Source organism: Dendrobates tinctorius, unplaced genomic scaffold (assembly GCF_039654945.1).
Source record: "Dendrobates tinctorius isolate UK_male_01 unplaced genomic scaffold, ASM3965494v1 ptg000019l, whole genome shotgun sequence".
NCBI classification, from domain to species: domain Eukaryota; kingdom Metazoa; phylum Chordata; class Amphibia; order Anura; family Dendrobatidae; genus Dendrobates; species Dendrobates tinctorius.
Window position 1 is genome coordinate 48,345,001 of NW_027361687.1, and position 19,385 is coordinate 48,364,385.

The 19,385-nt window shown below is 40.9% G+C and overlaps 1 protein-coding gene across 1 annotated transcript in view; it reads left to right on the top strand.

Annotated features, from left to right (window-relative positions):
- LOC141082912 (uncharacterized) overlaps positions 1-19,385 on the top strand; it is a 784,035-nt gene that overhangs the window by 423,095 nt on the left and 341,555 nt on the right. The window contains exons 11-14 of the mRNA XM_073566962.1: positions 3,010-3,062; positions 6,936-7,099; positions 9,948-10,119; positions 15,853-15,918. Of these exons, the coding sequence (XP_073423063.1) occupies positions 3,010-3,062; positions 6,936-7,099; positions 9,948-10,119; positions 15,853-15,918 (455 nt within the window). The remainder of the gene's footprint in view (positions 1-3,009; positions 3,063-6,935; positions 7,100-9,947; positions 10,120-15,852; positions 15,919-19,385) is intronic.

Here is a 19,385-nt window from a genome sequence, read left to right on the forward strand (position 1 = left end):
GTTCACTGTATTCAAATGGCCTCCTCAGTCACCAGATCTCAATCCAATAGAGCATCTTTGGGATGTGGTGGAACGGGAGATTCGCATCAGGGATGTGCAGCCGACAAATCTGCGCCAACTGTGTGATGCCATCATGTCAATATGGTCCAAAATCTCTGAGGAATGCTTCCAGCACCTTGTTGAATCTCTGCCACGAAGAATTGAGGCAGTTCTGAAGGCAAAAGGGGGTCCAACCCGTTACTAGCATGGTGTACCTAATAAAGTGGCCAGTGAGTGTATTTATCTCTATATCTATCTATATATGTCTATATTATTATTATTATTATTATTATTATTATTATTATTATTATATCTGTATATCTCTATCTATTATCTATCTCTATCTATTATCTATCTCTATCTATATATCTATCTATCTCTATATCTTTCTATCTATAGCTATCTATTTCTATATCTATCTATCCATTATCTATTTTCTATCTATCTCTATATCTATCTACCTATCGATCTATCTATCTATATTTCTTTCTATGTCTATCTTTATATCTATCTCTATCTATCTCTATCTATCTCTATGAATCTTTCTATCTATATCTATCCATTATCTACTTTCTATCCATTATCTACTATCTATCTCTATATCTATCTATTTCTACATCTATCTTTCTATCTATATCTATCTAACTCTATATCTATATATCTATATAGCATTATACCCTATGAGGGGGTGCATTATTCCCTAAGAGGGGGGCAGTATTATACCCTATGAGGAGGCAGCATTATACCCTATGAGGAGGCAGCATTATACCCTATGAGGAGGCAGCATTATACCCTATGAGGAGGGCAGCATTATTCCCTATGAGGGGGTGCATTATTCCCTATAAGGGGGGCAGTATTATACCCTATGAGGGGGGCAGTATTATACCCTATGAGGGGGCAGTATTATACCCTATGAGGGGGCAGCATTATACCCTATGAGGGGGTGCATTATACCCTATGAGGGGGGGCAGTATTATACCCTATGAGGGGGGCAGTATTATACCCTATGAGGGGGTGCATTATACCCTATGAGGGGGTGCATTATTCCCTATGAGGGGGGCAGTATTATATTCTATGAGATGGCTGCATTATATTCTATGAGATGGCTGCATTATACTATGTGAGGGGGCTGCTTTATATTCTATGAGGGGGCTACCCCAACTCCTGCTACATAATTAAGACATGTACAACCTTATATTATACCCGGATTTTAGCGTGTTTTACCGCATAATTGGTGGTCTGGTATTTAACTCTATGCAGCTACATAGTGGGCCCCAAGAATGATTTTCTCTGGTGGGCCCAAGGTGTTCCAGTCCGACGCTGCTTCTGTTCCATGAACCTATTTTTTATAATTGCTGCTGGATCTATAAAGTCAGAAGTACAATATTTTCTGCTCCTTTGGAACTGATTTTGGGGAATGTTTTGTAATCATTTGGAGTAGTGCCTGCTCTTATAATGGATATAGCCATTAGCATTTACTTTTTTAAAAATATTCTTAGTACATACTCGTTGGTCAGAAATAAAAACAAATCTAAAAAGAGTGCATTTAAGCAAACCAATTCTGACAGTTGTTATAAGTTTTTTCCTGATGAAGAGGCCTTGTATATCACTTCAAAACACATTGACTTTAAAGCCTGACCAATAAAGCCTTTGCAGAATATATCGTATATCTGACTACATTCATCAGCAGCGTATTCATTTGACACATTACCCGGATTCTGTACCAATGAGACATGGCACTCTCAAACCAGTCCAGTTAAATCTGAACTTCAGTATGGCACAGCTTTCCTTCCAAGCTTTTCACTGTGCCTCAAAAGCAGTTTTAGACCACATATGGGGTATCAATGTTCTCAGGAGAAATTGCACAACATATTTTTGGGTCCATTTTCTCCTGTTACCTTTGTGAAAATGCAAAATTTGAGACTAAAATACATTTTTGTGGGAAAAATGAGATTTTTTTATTTTTTTATTTTCACGGCTCGACGGTATACACTTCTGAAGGGTTCAAGGTGCCCACCACACATCTAGATAAGTTTCCTGAGGGAACTAGTTTCCAAAATGGTGTCACTTGTGGGGGTTTCCATTGTTTAGGCACATCAGGGGCTCTCCAAACATGGCATCCGCTAATTATGCCAGCAAATTTTACATTCAAACAGTCAAACAGCGCTCCTTCCCTTCCAAACCCTGCTGTGTGCCAAAACAGTGGTTTTCCTCCAGATATTTGGTATCAGTGTACTCAGGACAAATTGCACAACAAATTTTGGGGTGCATTTTCTCCTGCTACCATTGTGAAAGTAAAAAAAATTGTGTCTAAAGGAAAACGTTTGTGTGAAAAAGATAAATGTTTATTTTTTCCTTCCAGATTCCATTAATTCCCGTGAAGAATCTGAAGAGTCAATAAACTTCTTGAATGTGGTTTTGAGCACATTGAGGGGTGCAGTTTTTAAAATGGTGTCAATTTTGGGTATTTTCTCTCCTATAGGGTCCTCAAAGTCACTTCAAATGTCATCATTAAAAAAAAAAACAGTTTTGTAAATTTTGTTGTAAAAATGAGAAATCGCTGGTCAACTTTTAACCCTTATAACTTCCTAACAAAAAAATTATGTTTCAAAAATTGTGCTGATATAAAATAGACACGTGGGAAATGTTATTTATTATCTATTTGGTGTGATTTTTTTACTTTTTCACAAGTTAATGTAATTCATATCAAGGAAATTTTATCACTATCATGAAGTACAATATATTACCAGAAAACGTTCTCCGAATCACCGAGACCGTTGAAGCGTTCCAGAGTTATCACCTCTTATTAAAGTGACAGTGGTCAGAATTGAAAAAATTGCCCTGGTCAGGAAGGCAAAAACAGGCACGGGGTGAAGGGGTTAACTCAAAATGTGAGGCATAAACATTGCATTTATTTCCATTCTTAAATGTAATGCCTTTTTTTCTTCTTTTCTTCAATTCATCTTGCAGGGATTTTACTATCTTTTTGGATTCACGAAAGAGTATTATAACTCCCAGAGATGGTAAGAGTTTTTCCTCTTTTGTAATTAAAACAATATTAGCAATGTTTTAAAAAACCCAGCATTTTAATGTCCCAGCAAAGCGAATGAGATTTCTGATCTTTCATGCACATGTTGCTTATTGAAGCAGATTCAATTCTTCAACATGTTAATGCTTGCAAGGTTTTTCATCCATTCTAATGACTGGGAAAAAAAAACACATAAAAAAAAGAGTCAAAGCAGAGAAAAACGCTCATATTTTATGCAGCAAATCACGTTAGGATTCTTTACTGTTAGAGCAGTGAGAATCTGGAATTCCTTGCCTGAGGAGGTGGTGATGGCGAACTCAGTAGAGGGGTTCAGGAGAGGCCTGGATGTCTTCCTGGAGCGTAACAATATTGTATCTTACAGTTATTGTTAGGTTCTTTAGAAGGACATAGATCTGGGGATTTATTCTGACAGAATTTTATAGGCTGAACTGGATGGACTAATGTCTTTTTTTGGCCTTACTAACTATGCTACGTTATTGATGCAGAAATGACTCCACCAAATATGTAACACGTGCACATATCCAAAATGTTAGTGTAGTGTCAGTGTGTTAATATGCTCACCTGTGGCAGTCTTCTACGGATTGCGGCACTGTTCCTCTCCTCTTCTGAGTCACGTGATGGTGATTCAAACTTCCCCAGGTCACGTTGCACTCTATGTTATTTGAAAGTGTTTTATGCAGTGTAAGCTTATGGAGCATCAGAGCGATGCTCCATAGGCTTTCATCGTAAAAGAGACTTCCAGCTCACTCATAGAGCGTAGTGTGATCCGGAGAGTCTGAGTCGCTGCCACGTGTCTCTAAAGAGGAGAGGAAGAACACTGGAAACCGGAGAAGACTGCCAGGTGAATATATTAACAAACTGACACTACACTAACATTTAGACAGGTATAAGGGCAAAAAAGGTTAATGGGAGGCTACATTAAGTACACAGATTCTATGTGTACGTTCAGTTGCGTGGTCACATGTTTACTTGATAACATAAAGTATATTTAACATTATAGAGTAAGAAGAAACCAGAAGTTTTATGACGAAAACATAATAATTTTGTGTAGCGAAAACAGAAAAAAGAAAATTATTGACATATAAATAAAGACATGAACAAAAATGACAAAAGACTATGATGATAGAAAAATATCCTGGTGACAATTTATCAGTAGTAGAACAAGTGCAATGTAATTAATTAAACCTACCCTGGGCAGGCAAGGATGATAATCATGCAAATTAGGCATATAATAACTCTAGGTTAAGGATGTCCGAGTGGCTACTGCTCACCATCGTTGTGGAGTCCTTAAAGTCTTGGAAAACTGTTCTGTTATATGCGGAGGCTGACCAGAATACTGACTGACGTGTTGGAGCTGATACTCAACAACTGGCCTCTGCTACTCACAAAGCCTTGCCAGCGTGTGCAGCGTGGAGTTTCAGCGTGTGGGCACATCGCACACCAGTCAGTGAGCTGGCACTTGCGCTGCTGCAGTGCTGCCAAAGCAGCGACAGCTTTAACCGACTTGCGGAAATGGGCACTGACACAGCGTACCTTGACCAGAAGCTCAGGGAACTCTGGGTATGTTTTCAGAAACTACTGAACTACTAAGTTGAGCACATGTGCCAAGCATGGTACATGTGTGAGCTTGCCAAGCTTCACAGTCACAGCTGCCACCAGATTACAGCCATTATCACACACAACCATGCTTGGTTGGAGGTTCAGAGGCAAGAGCCACAGATCTGTCTGGTCTGTTATTCCCTTAAGTACAGTAACTTTGTTGCGGTGTGCGGTTTGTCTCCTAGACAAATTATATATATCTTCATCAGAGCCTGTTGCCACTTTGCTGAGGCAGTGCTGCAGAGCTTCCAGCGTCCGGCTGATGTCGATGACAAGCTCTGAGATGGAGGATGAGGAATAGTAGGAGGGAGTGCAAAAACTGATGTATAACGTGAAGGAAAACCCTGATAGAAGTACGGCTAGCAATCCTCAGCATTGGGAGCACATTTGCCGTGCCAGGGTGGGACTTACAATTTATTACAATTTTTTGTGTCCTAAAGTTGTATTCCAATAAATATATATTATGTTCTATCTAAATATCTTGATTATTGGATCATAGAAATGATTAAATGTCTGATGTTCACATTGTACTACAATAAATTTTCCACTTAAATATAAGCAATATATGTGGGAGTCGGAGTCGGTGTAAGGGAAATTGAGGAGTCGGAGTCGGAGTCGCAGGTTTGGCTTACAGACTCCACAGCCCTGGCTGGAAGCATTGTGTCCTATCCAACCAACCACCTGTTTGCACTGGTCTGGCTTCAGAAGTGCCTCCCTGCAAAGTGGGACACTTATTTGTCATGTATGGACATGTTTCTTGTTCTCCAGCAACAGGCATAGTTACACTTGCTACATGTCCTCGGCATCTGCGTGCACCATCATCAGTACTTCGACTTCCCCGTCCCTTAACGCACGCCTTAAGCATTTTCTAGTTGCTAAGTTTCTTGAAACCAAGTTTATTTGTAGTTTTAAAAAAATGGTCACCTGCAGCAGTCAAAGCATTTTTTGGAGTAATACTACAGTTATGTACCACAAATCACATAATACTCTATGGATGAGTAATTGAATTCAGAAAAAATGTTTAACTGTTTTTGGAGTGTTGCATAACTCCAAAATGTACCACAGAGCACGTAATACTATATGGATGAGTAATTGAATTCAGAAAAATGTTTCAATGCTTTTTGGCAGGTTTACATACAACAGAAATGTACCACAAAACACCTAATACTCTATGGATGACTATATAGTCAATTTCACCCAAAAAATAAAAATGTGGTCAACTTCCGCAGCTATACATTTAGCAATGGACTACAAAGCCCTAATCCCTGCCTAGACACTGTATTCTGCCACTTTCTCTGCTCCTACAACTTTCCCTCTCTAGGCTAAATGCAGATTGTAGCTGATGCAAATAGCAAAGCACAAAATTAGCCTTTACAAGGGTTGTTAGTATGTTGGTTCAGCACTAGTATCAACACTATAGGCCTCTGATTCGTTGTACTGTGCACACAGACCTAGACAAGCACTCTCTCCCTCCAATAACAACTTTCACAAAGGTGTGCAATGGCATCGGTGTGCCAAGCCTGGCCGCTCCTGCCCTTTTATAACCTCTGATGTTACACGGCCAGCCAATCACAGTAATGCTACTACCAAGATGGCTACCACATTACATTGACTCATAGGCAATCCCTGCATGCTTATTGACTGTGTAACAGACGCCAAAAATGCAGGGCAGGTATTTGAGTTTTAAATCGAGCACCAGCTAATGCTTGCCGAGCACATCTAAGCATCCAGATACTTTAGTGATATGCGAGTATCACCAAGCATGTTCGCTCATCCCTAGTCTTAACTTAACAACTAGCGATGAGCGAATGTGCTCGGATAACGTGTTATCCTAGCATGTTTGGGGGTTAGCCAAGTATGCTAAGTCTACATGACTCCTTCTTCAGGATTTACCACATAAATAACATTGATGTTTATGTGGTATATCCTGAAGAAGGAGTCAATATAGACTCTGAAACTCGTCAAATAATCCACCATTAATTCTATACTACGTCTGGATTTGAATTTGACCAGCAGCGCGGATATAATCCACAAATTTGTCCTTTATAACAATTAACATAATATATGAGCACACCCAAGATACTCGGATAACACACGAGCATGCTAGGATAACACGTTATACGAGCATGTTCACTCATCACTATCAACTACCAATTTTGAGCTAACATTCATCCCATTTTTTTTATTCATATCGTTATTTTGTAAGCAGAAGATGACTCATGTTCTGTAATCTTTCTTCATTTCCTAGATCCTGAGATCCGGCAGTTTTACCTACAGCTTTGTCAGTATGAAGATCATGCGCTACGGATGATATATGCATATTTCCAGGAAGATCTTATCTGGATTGTGGAAAAGTTGAATATTGGTCATTTGTTGGATGAGTTGCATTCTCGATATGTTTGTGAAGTCTCTGTAAGAACGCTGACTTTAATGTTAAAACTATAGTGCTATATCCAGTATTGTACAAACATTTTAGGCAGGTGTGGAAAAATGCTGCATAGTGAGAATACGTTAAAAAAAAGTTATTAGTTTTATTTTTACTAATTAACAAAATGTAAAGTGAATGAACAAAAGAGAAATGACATGCCAGAGCTGGTATGTCACTCTCCACAAGGAGGAACGTTACTCCTTAGACGCCTTAGACTTTACACAAAATGTAAACGGAGGCCAAGGTGATAGTCATGGCGATGGGCTGCTGTCCTGGCACACCCTGGAACCCCGCAACATGAACACAACGTCTATTCTGATGTATGCTATGTGTGCAGTGCGTTTTACTCACTTGTAAAATAGAGTCCTACTCAGATGGCAGGGCATAGATCTTCTTCACTGACACACAATGATCAACAGAGTCCAAGTCCATTTTCAACAAAACAACTTTACTTAGCTCGTCCAGTTTAGAAACAGACATTGCACAGCAATAGTCACACGTTGCAGACATTCCTTTCCCTGAACTGTCCCTGGTCCTCATTGACACCACATGTTCCCGTACCGTATTCTCCAGTACCGCAGGTTCCTGAGTAGCTGAGCTAGCTTTTTCCTGGTGTTCCCTGTCAATTGCCAAAGGATGCCGCTGCCAATCATTCCCAGACCGTAAGTCCTGCATGTCATGGGAATTTCCATAAAGCCTAGTCGCTATTTCCCTCATGCTGCTCTGATTCCCTCGTGCTCATGGGTCTGTCCACCCGTAGGGCCTGGATTGATGACCCTCTGTCACAGCACAGTTTTCTCTCACAGCTTAACTGTTCCTCATCTCCTCACTAAGTAACTACCTCAGGAACACATTCTCCTCACCCTTCTCTAGCTCCTCTAACTAGCTAACATCCTATTGACTTAACTCTTCTTTATCTTAACTCAATCTAATCTCCTAATCTAGAGTGCCCCCACTGTTCTAAAGGGGGTTTTACACTAAGCAATATCGCTAGCAATATCGCTAAAATGTCACTGGTTTTGTGACGTTATAGCGATATTGCTAGCGATATCGCTATGTGTGATACTTACCAACGACCGGCTCCCCCGCTGCTCATCGCTGATCGCGCGAGAATGTCCGGCTCCATTTCTCGTCGGGCGCTTCCTGCTGAGACTTCCTGCTGTGACGTCCAGCGACGCGTGGAGGCGGGCCGGAGGACGCAGGATCGCTGTGTGTGAATGGTAAGTTTCGTGCGCTGCGTCGCTGCTGCATCGCTGTGAGATCTTTCTGTATGAAAGCTCACTAGCGATCATTTAGCGATGCACCAGCGATCCTGACCGGGTCGGATCGCTGGTTGGATCGCTGGTGCATCGCTAAATGTAAAAGGGCCTTAAGTCCTAAATTACCTTTACAAACACTGAACCTTACTTTATTACTTTATCTCCCTGTTTCTATCCCTAACCCATAAAGGTATATAACTTACACAACACATGAACATTTTGATATGTTAATGTACAATAAAACAATATCACATTACATTTTGTATGCAAAAACATACCCAATTTTATTAACAAGATGTGCACAGGGATGCAGGGCACAAATTATCCCCCAGCACTCCCCCTACAGTACATTGCTGTTTTAGGCTATGTGAGCCCGTTGCGTATTGGCTTGCAGAAATTTCTGCAAGGTTTCTGTATCTCTTGGCATTTTTGCTGAAAGATGAAGATGTTCTGAATCCAGGGCACTGATAGAAGTATTGGGAGAGCAGAGGACAGCACTTGCTATCTGCTTTTTTTTCCTCCGCTGCACTCTCTAACTGTTGCATAAAGGCCCCGTCTCACTAAGCAATCTCGGTAGCGAGATCGCTGCTGAGTCACAACTTTTGTGACATAACAGCGATCTCACCAGCGAGATCGCTGTGTGTGACAGCGATCAGTGAGCGGCCCCACTGCCGGTATCGCTGATCGCTGCAAGAAATCTCTGGACATTTCTTTGGTCGCTGGTCTCCCGCTGGCCAGCACGCATCGCTGTGTGTGACAGCGGGAGACCAGCGATCAGGTGTAAAAAATAATAAAAAAAATAAAAAATATAGTTATTCTCACCTTCCGACGTCCCGTTCAGCCGTCCTGCCTCTCTCCACGCTCCGGTCCCAGTGATCCTTTGCACGAATGACCGCGAGACTTTGTTATCCCTCGAGACCGTGACATCTCGCGGTCATTCGTGCAAAGGATCACTGGGACCGGAGTGTGGAAAGAGGCAGGATGGCTGAACGCGACGTCGGAAGGTGAGAATAACTATATTTTTTATTTTGATTCTATTTTTTACAGGATGGCCAGCGATGCCGGGCGCTCGGCATCGCTGTGCTGATCGCTGGTGAAGCTGTCTGTGTGACAGCTCACCAGCGATCACATAGCGACTTACCAGCGATCCTGACACCTTCATATCGGTGTCGGGATCGCTGGTAAGTCGCTTAGTGTGACGGGGCCTTAAGACATCCTCAGAGGGCGGAGATAGAAGCAGTGAGTGACACCAGTGCCATTCTCTGAGGACAATTTAAAATGACGATGCGAGAAGTCTGTAAGTAGATATATTCTTTAAAAAATGTGAAAACTCCTTTAAAAATAAACAAAAAAATAAAGATATTTAATAGGTAAACACCCAACCTTTAATCCAAAGTCGGCCCATCTTTGATTTGGACCTGTGAGAGGGTACATAAACCAATAAAGTTTTGAAAAATTAATTAACATTTTCTGGTTAGAGCTAGAGATTAATTACCAGAGATATACGATAGTTAGTTAAGATGGAGTTTTTTAAAATTGTCCTTTTTATAATATGATCTTTTATGTCTTTTAGCATTATGAGAGTCTAGAAAACGACAGAAAGACCTTGGCACGGACTTTACTACAGGATATTTCTTGCAGAGGAAGAGTTGCTGTGATAGGATTGTGGGCTAGTCTTTATGTCTTACAGAAGCGTCAGTATTTCCCCAGTCTCCACGCTGTCCTGGATGAGCTACGTCACAGAGGTAACATTGTGTGCAGGATTTATACAGTGTTTGTCAAAAAGAAAACTGTGAAATGTTTCTTATGTAATATTACATAGGTGTTCTCTGGAAAATTTACTAGATGAATAGCTCAATAATACAAACACACCAAACTCTAGCAAGTGTACTGCCTATATTGGTTTTACCCATGTACTGTTCTTTATATGGCCATTATACATAGTGTTATTGAACTTCTGCACATACTTTAAATCTGTGCATCTGCAGCCTCGTGAATTAATACAATGGCGGGGGAGCGAGCTGATGGCTCCTTCCTCCGCCATTCAGCATGTGCATCTAGGACTTAGTGGCAAGCGCAATGACATCACTAGATCGCAACTTAAGTGCTGAGTCTGATATCACACACTACAGAGACAGGAGCAGTGCACCAGCGTAAATGCATCATGAAGAGTATTTTTTAATATTATTTTATCAGTTGTTACTTGTGGAGGTCCCATACTACATATAGGAGAGCTGTAGTGGCCAACATTGTGTATTTAGGGAGCTATAGAGGCCTTATACATATATATACTATATATCGATATATAAAAGAAATATTATTGTTTCTCCAGCAATCAGTCCAATGGTAGAGTAAAATATAACTTTTATTTTTCCATTAAAAAGGTTCCATGTTTCATCAGTAAAAATTTTGCATATAGTGAGCTGGCTGTGCCAAAATATATATATACAGTATATATGGCTGTGGGGTCATCCTACTGTATATAGGGTGGCATCATGACCTCACAATGTGTCTGTGACCTCTCTTCAGGGACATTTTGACAGCACCGGAGATCTCCCAACTCTTATGGGAGGTTTCCCTTTTTTCTAGGAGCCTCCCAGATGTTTTAGGAGAATTTATGTACAAGTTTTGGTCTGTACAAAGATCTTCAGATGAAAGGATTGCCACCAGGCTTCTCTGCTCGCCACACATATAGTGAATTCTCTCTATTCCTCAGAGCTGTATATTTACTGAAGCCTTTAGCTTCATCTATATATTTGGTTTATTCATTTCTCAGGTGGCAATCCATGCATCTGAAGAAGGTCTTTGTTCAGTCCGAAACGTTAGAGTTTCACGTTGGATTGCATAGATAAATAAATTATTTTGAATTTCCACAATGAGAGCGCCAAGTTCTTCTAATACATATTGCTATTAGTGATGAGCAAATGTGCTCGGAAAACGAATTATCCGAGCATGCTTGGCTGTTATCTAAGTATCTTGGGCATGCTTAAATATGTTCAAGTCCCCGCGACTGCATGATTCATGGCTGACAGACAGAAGCAAGACGTGGGGATTGCTTGTTTGTTAGGCAATCCCTGCATGTGTTGTGGCTGTCTAAAGGCCGCAAAGCATGCAGACACCGGGACTCGAACATATTACTCAACAACGCTCCAGATATTCGGATAACACACAAGCATGCTTGTATAACACATTATCCAAGTACATTCACTCATCACTAGTGTTGAGCGATACCATCCGATACCCTAAAATATCGGATCGGATGGTATCGGCCCGATACGAAAAAAGTATCGGGTATCGCCGATTCCGATACCGGAAGTCCCATTCAAGTCTATGGGACTTCCGGTATCGGAATAAGAAAAACCTTTTTCTGTCCTTGTACAGCCTTTCGGGGGTGTGTACGGACCTTCCGGGGGTCTGTGCCGGCCTGCTGGGGGTCTGTGCCGACTGCCCGGGGGTCTGTGCCGACTGCCGGGGGTCTGTACCGGCCTGCTGGGGGGCTGTGCCGGCCTGCCGGTGGTCTGTACCGACTGTCCGGGGGTCTGTGCAGGCTGCGGGGGTCTGTGCAGGCATCGTCCGATGGGACTACAAGTCCTATCGGGCGATGCCTGCTACCATGACGGTGATTGACACATTAGCCAATGATGGGACAGTAGTAGTCCCATCATCTGTTGAATGTAAAAAAAAAAAAAAATACATGCTACATTCATACTACATACATGCTACATACATGCACCATACATACATGCTACATGCTACATACATACTACATATATACTACATGCATGCAACATACATACATACAACATATATACTACATGCATGCAACATGCATACTACATATATACTACATGCATGCAACATGCATACATACTACATATATACCACATGAATGCAACATGCATACTACATATATACCACATATATACTACATGCATGCAACATACATATATACTACATGCAACATACATACCACATATATACTACATGCATGCAACATACATACATACTACATATATACCACATGCATGCAACATGCATACTACATATATACCACATATATACTACATGCATACTACATATATACCACATGCATGCAACATACATATATACTACATGCATGCAACATACATATATACAACATATATACTACATGCATGCAACATGCATACTACATATACTACATGCATGCAACATACATATATATTGCATGCATGCAACATACATACTACATATATACTACATGCATACTACATATATTCCACATGCATGCAACATACATATATACTACATATATACTACATGCATGTAACATACTACATATATACTACATATATACTACATGCAACATGCATACTACCTATATACCACATATATACTACATGCATGCAACATACATATATACTACCCATATACTACATGCAACATACATACCACATATATACTACATGCATGCAACATACATACATACTACATATATACCACATGCATGCAACATGCATACTACATATATACCACATATATACTACATGCATACTACATATATACCACATGCATGCAACATACATATATACAACATATATACTACATGTATGCAACATACATATATACAACATATATACTACATGCATGCAACATGCATACTACATGTATACCACATATATACTACATGCATGCAACATACATATATACTACAAGCATGCAACATACATACTACATACATACTACATATATACTACATGCATACTACATATATACCACATGCATGCAACATACATATATACCACATGCATTCAACATGCATACTACATATATACCACATATATGCTACATGCATGCAACATACATACATACAACATATATACTACATGCATGCAACATGCATACTAAATATATACCACATATATACTACATGCATGCAATATACTACATGCAACATGCATACTACATATATACTACATGCATGCAACATACATACTATATATACCACATGCATGCAACATGCATACTACATATATACCACATGCATGCAACATACATATATACAACATATATACTACATGCAACATACATATATACAACATATATACTACATGCAACATATATACTACATGCATGCAACATACATATATACTACATGCAGCATACATACTACATATATACTACATGCATGCAACATACATACTACATATATACTACATGCATACTACATATATACCACATGCATGCAACATACATATATACAACATATATACTACATGCATGCAGCATGCATGCCACATATATACTACATGCATACTACATATATACCACATGCATGCAACATACATATATACAACATATATACTACATGCAACATAAATATATACAACATATATACTACATGCAACATACATACTACATATATACTACATATATACTACCTGCATGCAACATACATATATACTACATATATACTACATGCAACATACATACTACATATATACTACATGCATGCAACATACATACATACTACATACATACTACATATATACTACATGCATACTACATATATACCACATGCATGCAACATACATATATACTACATATATACCATACATATATACAACATATATGCTACATGCATGCAACATGCATACTACATATATGCCACATATATACTACATGCATGCCACATACATACATTCTACATATATACCACATGCATGCAACATGCATACTACATATATACTACATGCATGCAACATATATATATATACTACATACAATACATTCATACAATACATACATATAGACATACATTACATATAACAGAGTACATACTCACCATCACTTGTCACTTTGTTCCCCGAAGCCATTGTCATCTGTGGAATAAATATTAAAATAACAAACCACCAATATACTTACCCCTGATCCGCAGAAGTCCACGAGTGTCCCACGATGTTCTTGCGTGGAGAACAGCAGCATCAGCTGATGCTACCGTTCTCTACGGGCTCCAGGAATCCAATGACGAGAGGTAAGTATCCTTCTGCACTGTATTCCTCCGCCACTCTAAAAAAATAGTCCCTAGTCTCACTTTATGGCATTGCTGTGTGAGAAATTTCCAACGCAGCTTTTGCCATAAAGTGAGACTAGGGACTTTTTTTTACAGTAGCGGAGGAATACAGTGCGGAAGGATACCTACCTCCCGTCATTGGATTCCTGGAGCCCGTAGAGAGCGGTAGCATCAGCTGATGCTGCTGTTCTCCACGCAAGATCGTCGTGGGACACTCGTGGACTTCTGCAGATCAGGGGTAAGTATATTGGTGGTTTGTTATTTTAATATTTATTCCATAGATGACAATGGCTTCGGGGAACAAAGTGACAAGTGATGGTGAGTATGTACTCTATGTTATATGTACTGTATGTCTATATGTATGTATTGTATGAATGTATTGTATGTAGTATATATGTATGTTGCATGCATGTAGTATATATGTAGTATGCATGTTGCATGCATGTGGTATATATGTAGTATGTATGTATGTTGCATGCATGTAGTATATATGTGGTATATATGTAGTATGCATGTTGCATGCATGTGGTATATATGTAGTATGTTGCATGCATGTAGTATATATGTAGTATGTATGTTGCATGCATGTAGTATGTATGTAGTATGTATGTTGCATGTATGTAGCATGTATTATTTTTTTTTATTTTTTTTTTTACATTCAACACATTAGCCGGATGATGGGACTACTACTGTCCCATCATTGCTAATGTGTCAATCACCGTCATGGTAGCAGGCATCGCCCGATGGGACTTGTAGTCCCATCGGACGATGCCTGCACAGACCACTGCAGCCTGCACAGACCCCCGGACAGTCAGCACAGACCCTCGGCAGTCCGCACAGACCCCCGGGCAGTCGGCACAGACCCCCGGCAGGCCGGTACAGACCCCCGGCAGGCCGGTACAGACCCCCGGCAGGCCGGTACAGACCCCCAGCAGGCCGGTACAGACCCCCGGGCAGGCCGGTACAGACCCCCGGGCAGTCGGCACAGACCCCCCAGAAGGCCCGAACTGACGGCGCATCATGATGCGCACAGATCGCGCATCATGATGACGTCATTTCGGCAGCCAATCAGAGCCACAACAGTGGCTCATTGCATTAGGGGAACTTCCGATTCCGATATCCGATATTGAAAAAATATCGGTACTCAGTATCGGAATTCCGATACAGCGAATATCGGCTGATACCCGATATTTGCAGTATCGGAATGCTCAACACTACTCATCACTAATTACTACAGGTTAGGCCCTTAATTTTGCGCCGTATTTTACTACCACAAGATATTGTGAGAGAGGCAGCGAGAAGAAGTAATGATCATAATGCGGTGGTTCAGGCAAAAAAGAGAAAAACACCCATATCATCAATTGTGTATAAAAACAAACAGTTACAAATAATCAGAAAGTTATAGATTTTTTTCATTTCACTTTAGGTAACACTCTGGAGGGACAAATCATGACGGATGAAGAAGGTCATTCTCTTCCTCCAGAACTAAAAGGTGAGTGTATAATGTATGTCTGTGTATGTTTTTAGGTGGAGAAAAAAATCAAAGTGCTTCTTAATGTTGTTGCTATTTTTTTCTTCATTTTTATAAAACCATTTTTGGGGTGTAACCATATTTAAAGCATATTTTCTTTTATTGTCAAAAAAGTTCAACACTGAAAGTATGCTTCATGGAAGAGTCATTTACAGAGAAATGTCTTAACTATCATGACAGTCTTCAGAACTGATGGAGTCATGATTGCACTTTACAGTAGGGAAAATAACTATTTGATACTGATGCCAATTTTGCAAGTTTTCCCACCAACAAAGAATGAAGAGGTCTGTAATTTTTATCATAGCTACATTTCACCTGTGAGAGACAGAATCTAAAAATAAAAACACAGAAAATTCACATTATATGACTTTTACATAATAAAATTGCATTTTATTGCATGAAATAAGGATTTGATCACCTACCAACCAGCAAGAATTCTAGCTTTCTCAGACCTGTTTCTTTGAGAAGACCTCTTACTCTGCACACATTACCTGTATGCAGGTAACTTGCATACAGGTTTGAACTTGTTACCTGTATAACAGACACCTGTCCACACAATCAATCACATTCCAACCTCTCCACCATGACCAAGACTAAAGAACTGTGTAAGGACACAAGGGACAAAATTATAGACCTACAGAAGGGATGGCCTACATGACAATAGGCAAGCAACTTGGTAAACACCATCCCAACTCTGAAGCATTGAGGGGAAAACCTCATGCTTTGTGGTGCCTTTCTGCAAAGAGGACAGGACGACTGCATCGTATTGAAGGGAGGATAAATTGGGTCATGTATCGTAAGACTTTGGCCAATAACCTCCTTCCCTCAGTAAGATCAGTGAAGATGAGTCGTGGCTGGATCTTCCAGCATGATAAGTGATCTAAACACACAGTCAGGGCAACTAAGGAGTGCCTCCGTAAGAAGCATTTCAGGGTTCTGTAATGGTCTAGCCAGTCTCCAGGCCTGAACTCAACAGAAAATCTTCAGAAGGAGCTGAAACTCAATGTTGACCAGCAACAGCACCAAAACCTGAAAAATCTGGAGCAGATCAGTATGGAGGAGTGGGAAAAAATCCCTGCTGCAGTATGTGCAAACTTGGTCAAGAATTACAGGAAGTGTCTGACCTCTGTAACTGCAAACAAAGGTTTCTGTACCAAATATTAACCCCTTCCCGACCTTTGACGCCACGTAGGTGTCATGAAAGTCGGTGCCAATCCGACCCATGATGCCTATGTGGCGTCATGAATTGATTGCCCCCCTGCAGGTCAGGTGACCGGGGTCACTGAAAAGTCACCCGACCCGCACACAGAGGACCCTTTATAGTTCACCACAGGGGGGGTGGCTTAGCTCCCACGTGCCTACGATCGCTCTGATTGGCTGCTAAAAGTGAAACAGCCAATCAGTGCGATTTGTAATATTTCACCAATGAAATTTGGTGAAATATTACAATCCAGCCATGGCCGATGCTGCAATAGCAACTGCCATGGCTGGAGACTGAGATCCGACCCCCCCACACTGACTAGCGGGGGCGATCGGCCCCCGCCACCAACGGACGGCGGCTATCTGCCACCGCCGTTAATATCAGCTCCCCTCCCCCTTCCCTCTGCTCCCTCCACCTTCCGATCCCCCCCCTCACCTCCCACGGTATCTACAAAGTCCCTCTGGCCGTCCCGGTGTCCCGCTGTCCCGGATCATGGGCGCCCCCGGAATTTGCCGGCTGCAGATTCATTTTTTCATTTTGATTACTGTGATAAACTCTCACAGTGATCAAAATAAAAAAATGAAAATACACCCCCCCTTTATCACCCCCATAGGTAGGCACAAATAATAAAATATTTTTTTTTTTTTTTTTTATTAGGGTTAGAATTAGGGTCAGGTAATATGATTGGGTCACCGAGGAGGATAGCCGGGGAATAAGCTAGGCAACCAGAAAGGTTGGTAACTAAGCGGATTGCAGACCCCTACAACTAACAACACAACTAGAATTAGCCGTGGGACAGCCAAAGAGTTAACTAAGCCTAGAGCAATAAAGATAAAAGAAACCACAAAAGCGCACCCATAGGGCCTTACCAGTGTAAATATAATGAATATAAATTAAATTGTGCAGGGTACTCACCCTCAATAGTTGTGTAAAGCCACAACTACTGTATTCGCTTAGTCACATGCAATGAAGCTGCAGCAGGATGGTGTAGACAGACAGCGTCTGCATCCAATACTCAAGGAGGAGATCCCAAAAGGGAAAAAAACACCAGATTCCCGCGCTGCTATATTTCAACCATCAAATAGAGGAAATCCAGTAGATTGTAGAAATTGGTTCCAATATCAGTGATTTATTTATGGTACATACAGAGACAACGCGTTTTGAGGTCCATTCAGTGACCTCTTCTTCAGGTCGAATGTACAGGAAGCCTAAAGCAAGAAAGGGGAAAGCTAAACTGCCCCGGAGTAGAACCCCAAAGGAATAGATAGCCCCCAAACATATATTGCCAGTGAGACAAGATGAGGCACAAACACAGGCAGAAAATAGAGTAAGCAAATGATGGGGCCCAAACTGTCTAGATAGAACAGGACAGGAAAAATACTGTCTGCAATCACGCAAAAAACCCTAAGAAAAATCCAACACGTCTGATATGCAAAAATACAGAGGCCAAACGGCCTCTCCCCCACTAGATCAGAATTCTGGTGTGAACTGGAAGCAAAACAAGATACTGATATAACAGGGACTAGCAATACTGAACAGACTGACATAAGCTGTGGCATATGGAGCAGGGTCTAGCACTGGTCCCAACAGGGAACAATGCTGAACTCACACAGCAAAGCAGAAAGCAGAGAAAGGCAAAAACTGGATCAAATGCAAAAAGATTCCAGCAAACAAATAAGTTATCTGAACGATGCAGCACCAAGCAGGGAGCAAGCGGACTTCAAAATGCACAGGAAGAAAACCAAATCACCAGCAACAACTGAGGGAAGCTTGCTGACTTAAATCTTCCCAGTCTGTAACACCTGACCTCCAATCATCCTCTTCAGGTGATTGACTTCTGCCAACCCAACCAGCTCCATTACCCTCAGCAACCACCAAAGGGAGCCCAAACTCAGAAGTCAGGTCAAAAGTGTTCACAACAGTTAGGGTTGGAATTAGGGTTAGGGTTGGAGATATGGTTAGGGTTAGAAATAGGGTTAGGGTTGGAATTAGAGTTAGAAATAGGGTTAGGGTTGTAATTAGGGTTGGGATTAGGGTTGTAATTAGGGTTAGGGTTGGAATTAGGGTTGGAATTAGGGTTAGGGGTGGGTTGGGGTTGGGATTAGGGTTAGGCTTGTGGTTAGGGTTAGAGTTGAGATTAGGGTTAGGGGTATGTTGGGGTTAGGGTTGTGGTTAGGGTTATGATTAGGGTTGGGATTAGGGTTAGGGGTGTGTTGGGGTTAGAGTT